At 35.9% G+C, this 6,008-nt stretch overlaps 1 protein-coding gene across 1 annotated transcript; it reads left to right on the top strand.

The window, feature by feature from the left end:
* Positions 1 to 470: 470 nt before the first annotated feature.
* Positions 471 to 5,472, top strand: LOC132643537 (ACT domain-containing protein ACR9-like). The gene is made up of 6 exons (XM_060359974.1): positions 471 to 776; positions 1,978 to 2,196; positions 2,279 to 2,384; positions 3,022 to 3,370; positions 4,555 to 4,839; positions 5,076 to 5,472. Exons 1-6 carry the CDS (start codon positions 623 to 625, stop codon positions 5,220 to 5,222), a joined length of 1,260 nt encoding a protein of 419 aa, XP_060215957.1. The 5' UTR covers positions 471 to 622; the 3' UTR covers positions 5,223 to 5,472.
* The last annotated feature ends 536 nt before the right edge of the window (positions 5,473 to 6,008 follow it).

Raw genomic sequence — 6,008 nt, 5'->3', positions numbered from 1 at the left:
TTAGCATATCAAGAGAAAAATAATTTTTTTCCTGTTTTACTCATAGCATTAATTATTCATTTTAAATCATTTTTCAAGTTCATTAAAATTATGCATCAATATATGGAGATCGTGTAAATATACACTTCATTTATTATTTCTAAGGGGCGTGAGGAAAAGTAAAAGTGAATGGAAGGAGATAGTAGTAGAGAGAGACCAGCTATTCCGGAAATTTTTTAATATGTGTCTCACACAATTGACATTAGTTATGTGATGCTCCATTTTGTGATACAAAAAGATGAACTTAAAATTTGTGGACCCATAAGTGTAAGATCTGAGTCCATTTCTTTTATCTCACAAAAAAGAGCAGTAAGTTGTATTAGTATTTCCTACTTTTCATCAAATTGGAAGTTAATTAACTACTTACTTTATTAGCAAATCAACTACTCAACTTTTAGGATAAGACATTATAAAATATAATCTCACAATAACAATTAATGTGGCTCACCGCTATCTTACAGTATATCCTACTCTCCTTTTTATGTCGAAACAACAAAATACACCTGCTAAACCAACCAGAATACCTACTTCTCCCGAATAGGCAATCACCATATGTTTTAATTTGTTTTTTTAGAATTCCGTCATGGGATTGCCGATGGATGACGCCGTAGTTATTCAAAATGGGAAAAGGCCTGGTGAACCTTATGTTATTACCGTTAATTGTCCTGACAAAACAGGGCTCGGTTGTGATATTTGCCATACAATTCTTGATTTTGGACTTTACATTACCAAAGGAGGTATTATTCTTGTTATCTCATATTCTGCTATATTCAGCTTCACGTTTTCTGCATATGATTCGTTTTTTTTTTTTTTTGATAAACCCGGGTGTCCGGGCTTAGCTTGCACGCCCCTCAAATAACCTGTCACCTCCCACTAGCCAGGGGCGAAGTTACGTAGTAAATTTGGGACACATGAACGTATGATCTCTCATAAAGCTAGATATTTTATGTATATGTTTTTTAAAATTGGTATGATACCCATGCTACAAGAAGGCTTTACCCAGAGGACTAGGTTTTAGTGGTACAGACGTGTTCTAGAAATCTTAAATTTGCCTTTGACTGCAATAACAGGTATTAGCTGACTCTATCCACCAAGGCTAGCGCAAATGCAAAAACATCACCTAATGTTTTCTGCATACGATTCTAGCTTCGGTCTTATACCTTTTTTTTTTCCTTAGTTTTTATTTGTTTGTTTAGTCTTTTCGTCTGATTAGGGTTTTGAATGTTGGATATGTATTGCTTCTTGCCTGATTATTTAGAGTTTCCATTTTCTAATGGCCCTAACAATCTGTTTCGGTTTTCATGTTTATGGGAAGCTTTTTCTTTCCTATGTGTGATTTGAATGCAATATTTTAATGAACAGAAATTATAAATGTATTAGCTTAAAAGTAATATTTTTCTGAACTTGTTAGGCTCTCCGTCCCAATGTAAGTGTCTTAGCTTGACTGAACACGGAGTTTAAGAAAAATAGGGAGACTTCAATCTTGTGGTTCTCAATTAAAGATGTGTGTAATGTACTAAAATGTCTTTTGAATTTTGTGATTTGAAGCTTGGCATTTATGGTGTTTGAATTGTCTAACTTATTAAATATAAAAAGAGACACTCTTTTTGGGACAAAGACACTTAAATTGAGACGGAGCGAGTATTATTCACATACTGAACCAGTTTGTGATTTAGACATAGTTGATAGATCGATTGATTATGCATTGTGTATGGATATGCACGTATGTATGTGATGTGATGTGAAACTAAGCTAGGGTATTCCCTTGTGTCTTTCCGTTACTGTCAATAAGTATTAAATTGTGTGCTTTCAGTTGTCAACCTTTTCTGTTCTTTGTTAAAGCTATTGTGATTTAATAACGGTTTGCAGTTTAGGTTCCTTCCGTTATTCATTTTCTCGTCAACTTTAACTAAATGCTCAAGGTTTTCTATGAATCAGATGTTTCAACAGATGGGATATGGTGCTATGTGTTATTATGGGTGGTTCCTCACTCTAGTTCATCTATTGTAAGGTGGGTGAATTTGAAGGAGCGCCTTATGGCAGTATGCCCTTCATGTTCTGTTTCATTCTATTTGAACGAACCATCCCCACGTGCCGCATCTTCTCCTGTATACCTGTTGACGTTTTGTAGCCGCGACCGAAGAGGATTATTGCATGGTAAGAACAAATTCCTTGCAATGATGCTGCTTATTGACTTGTGTTTGATCTCTTCTGATGTTATTGTGCATGATTTTGCTAGATGTTACCCAAGTTCTCTGCGAGCTTGAGCTTACCATCCAAAGGGTAAAGGTGACAACAACTCCAGATGATCGTGTCCTGGACATTTTCTTTATAACAGACAACTTGTAAGGATTTCTGTTCTGCACTTTGGTCAGTGAATGCTGAGTTCTAGAGTTGTATCTAGTTGTTCTTGTTGTGATATCTTGAACAGGCTAAAGAGCAACTATACTGTTTTATTAACTTGTGTCTTTCTGCTTCAATATATTGGGGCTTTACGTGATTCTTCTTTTTAGACTCTCACTAAATTTTATAATCTTAATGGATTAAATATGAACTAGTTATTCGTGTATTTACTCAATGAAGTTGCTTTATTTGTATCAAATTTTCAAGATTGTTAACAAACATGATCAGTGTATCCTTTGTTCAGAAGACAGATAACATCCATTTCTGATACACAAGGACTTTTTTCGTCCATATTTATATTGGACTAACAAAAATAGAATCCGCAGATGGTGTTTTCTTTTATCTTTTCCCACTTTAATCCTTAGCGTTCCTCCTATGTCTATTACCAGATGATGGGATATGAAATGAAATATTCTTAAGATATTGAGCAGTCAAAGTCTGTAATATAGTTCTGGTTTTTGTAAGTTTAGATCCTTCAGCACAAAATTTATGCTTTTGTACTGTATGAGTTAAAGATCTAATAGCTACGGACAGTGAGGTCTCTTCATTTTAAAGCTTTCTATCTTATTTCATGTTCAGGGAGCTCTTACACACAAAAGAGAGGCAAAATGAAACATACAAGCAGTTGTATGATGTTCTGGGCCAATCATGTAGTTGTGAGCTTCAGTTAGCAGGCCCGCAGTATGATCACCTTCATAGTATCTCTTCTCTTTCTCCATCTGTTTCTGAGGAATTATTTAGGTGTGAACTATCAGATAATGAATTTCGCACACAAGCTCTTAGCCTAGATATGACGCAGTTGAGGAAGGCTAGTGTGACAATAGATAATTCCCTGAGCCCAGGGCATACATTGCTTCAGATCGGTTGTGTTGATCACAAGGGTTTTCTTTATGACATTATGCGCACATTGAAAGACTGCAATATTCAGGTACTGACTTTTACATTTAACAATTATTTACTTCTTATTATCTTTCCCCTATCATTTTTGTTGTTTGTAGTTGCGAGAGTATACTATTAGTGGCTGTGTTGACTTGAATTTATTTCTTCCCAACCTCAATGAATTTAAAGTCAATAATTGCATTATTTTCTACTACAACAATAACGATAACTGTGCCTCAACCCCCTTTCCAGAAAAAGAAAGATAACTATGCCTTGATCCTAAGCAAGTTTGAGTCAATTATATGAATACTCATTGTCAATGTTGCTCCATTTGAACCCATATCAGTATAATATTTAAAAGAATAGTTTCTCTAGCGCTAGAAATTCTCTACATTTTCTACTTGCATCTAGATCTTTAACAAAACTAAAAGTATCCTAGCAAACATTCGATCTTAAGCACTAGAATTGCTATATAGAAATCTAGGGATGCAAGTTCAATGATATTGTCAATTTTGTCTTCGGTCTCCTCTCCACTTTGATGAAATGGTAAAACATTGTACCTATGCAGAAGCATCCTTCGGTAGTCTTATTTTGTCTCCTTACGCAGTGGTAGGTGCTGATCTTTTTCCGCCAAATATCTTCATTTTATAGTCTTTAACCTCTCACATAAAATGGCACTACCTCTCTAGAATGCCCTACTTTCCTTTATGGTGTGTTCTAATTGTTGTCCGCATTCCTTTAATTGAAAGTTCTGATATATTTCAAATCCCGAAGTTTAATGGTCGTACTTATACTTTCTCAGTACAACTTTATCCTTTCTTCTATTCTTCTACAACACAGAGATGGCCTCACATGTTTTTCATGAAAAGTAAATATGTCAACTAAAGGTAGAAAGGAAAAACGTGATAGAAGAAATAATGTACTCTTGGTAGGTAATTATTATTGTAAGTTTATGTCTTCTGTAATGAAAACGTGATGCTTGTTTACCTACCAAAAGAAGGAAGAAGATGATTCTTCCCGTTACTGTTTTAATGATATCTAAAGCTAAACTTTGTTCTATAACAACTTGCCAAAGATCTAAAAAGTTGGTTATTCATAGATGACTTTTTCCCCTCCAAATCCATTGCTCTCATCCCGGTTTATATATCTACCTGTCTTTGAGTTATGTCCGGGATAATGAATTAGAAAAGCATGCTGGTTAATCTGATAGTTGATCTTTCCTCTTGTGTTTAGATCTCTTATGGTCGATTTTCACCGGTTAATAAGGGTCAGAGGGAATTAGACCTTTTTATTCGGCAGAAGGATGGGAAAAAAATTGTGGATCCAGATAAACGAGATGCTCTTTGTTCCCGCTTAAAGGTGGAAATGCTTCATCCTCTACGTGTAATTATCACAAATCGTGGGCCAGATACTGAACTTTTGGTTGCTAATCCTGTGGAGCTATCTGGAAAGGGTAGACCACGTGTTTTCTATGACGTTACACTGGCATTGAAGACCCTTGGGATCTGCATCTTCTCGGTAAGTATCTAGTGGTGAAGGAACATTTCAAGTGACGAATTGCTTTCGTATTTCATCTTTACTTAAAGGACAAAGTTCTAAAGAAAATTGAATGGAGACATTATCTCTTTAAGAAACTAACCTCCCATATAGACCCGGTGTGCTTGCCCATGTTTTTAATTTTATAGCTCCAGATGGTTCACTATATCACTTAATTCCTCTTCTCGTGGTGGATGACCTTTAATATCTTCTTGCAGGCGGAAATCGGAAGGCATTGTACAAGTGATCGTGAGTGGGAGTTTTACAGATTCCTTTTAGACGAAAATTGTAGATTTGACTTGTCTTGTATGGCTGGTAGAAATCAGATAGTAGACAGAGTCAGAAGAACATTAATGGGTTGGTGAGCTCAATCATTGATTCTCTTCTGGTCTCCCTCTGAAAGAAGTTTATAGGAGAGGTGAGCTTATTCGTCATCTTGTTGGCATCACTTACCTTTTTATGTATGTTGTATCTATAATTATGTGTCAAATATTGATGATCTCTTTGTACAGTTCCGTCGTTAATTGTTGCCGCATTCAGTTGGCTTGTATGTATAGTGATAGTTACTGAATCTCCTTAAAGAAAATCACTCTCTTCCATTTCTTTCATCCACCTCATTTTGTGTCTATATTTGTGAAATATACTTGTGGCTTGTATCTTGGAAGTTCAGTTACATCTCTGAAAGGAATTCTGGGCTGACGAATATCTTCGAAATGCTAAGTAGACCTCATGTACTACATTATGAGTTGCTACCAAGGTCATTATGCTTATCTCGTCGGTCCACATTTCACTATTCTTGTTTTGCTTAAGCCCGAATCATACATTAGTCATGTTTGCACCTTGTTTATGTGCCCATGACCTTCCTTCCTAGTAGCCTCACAGGTACCTCATTTCTACCTTGGACCTGTGAAGTGTTGGTGCATCTATCATGGTTTTTGTCTCTCTATCTGCGATCGTAGACTCACCTTTCACTTCTTCTTTCCCCTCTCTTCTTTTGGTGGGTGTCTTCGCCATTCGAGTGTGGTCTTTTGGTGTAAAACATGATATTAACTTGTTAACCTCAGCAACATCGACTTACCTGATAGAATAGCATAGTTTACTCTTGTAATGGAGTGAAAAGTAGGCTCTTAAGCTTGGTATTGTAAAAATTA

The sequence above is a fragment of the Lycium barbarum genome, chromosome 6, assembly GCF_019175385.1.
Source record: "Lycium barbarum isolate Lr01 chromosome 6, ASM1917538v2, whole genome shotgun sequence".
NCBI classification, from domain to species: domain Eukaryota; kingdom Viridiplantae; phylum Streptophyta; class Magnoliopsida; order Solanales; family Solanaceae; genus Lycium; species Lycium barbarum.
Note: the sequence above shows the minus strand (reverse complement) of the source record. Positions and strands in the feature narration are given on the sequence as shown.

Bases quoted from the DNA above. Each gene is read 5' to 3' on its own strand.
- LOC132643537 (XM_060359974.1), top strand. From the start codon at position 623: ATGGGATTGCCGATGGATGACGCCGTAGTTATTCAAAATGGGAAAAGG. The intron at 777-1,977 runs GTATTATTCTTG...TCTATGAATCAG, and splicing joins ACTTTACATTACCAAAGGAG to ATGTTTCAACAGATGGGATA. The intron at 2,197-2,278 runs GTAAGAACAAAT...TGATTTTGCTAG, and splicing joins CCGAAGAGGATTATTGCATG to ATGTTACCCAAGTTCTCTGC.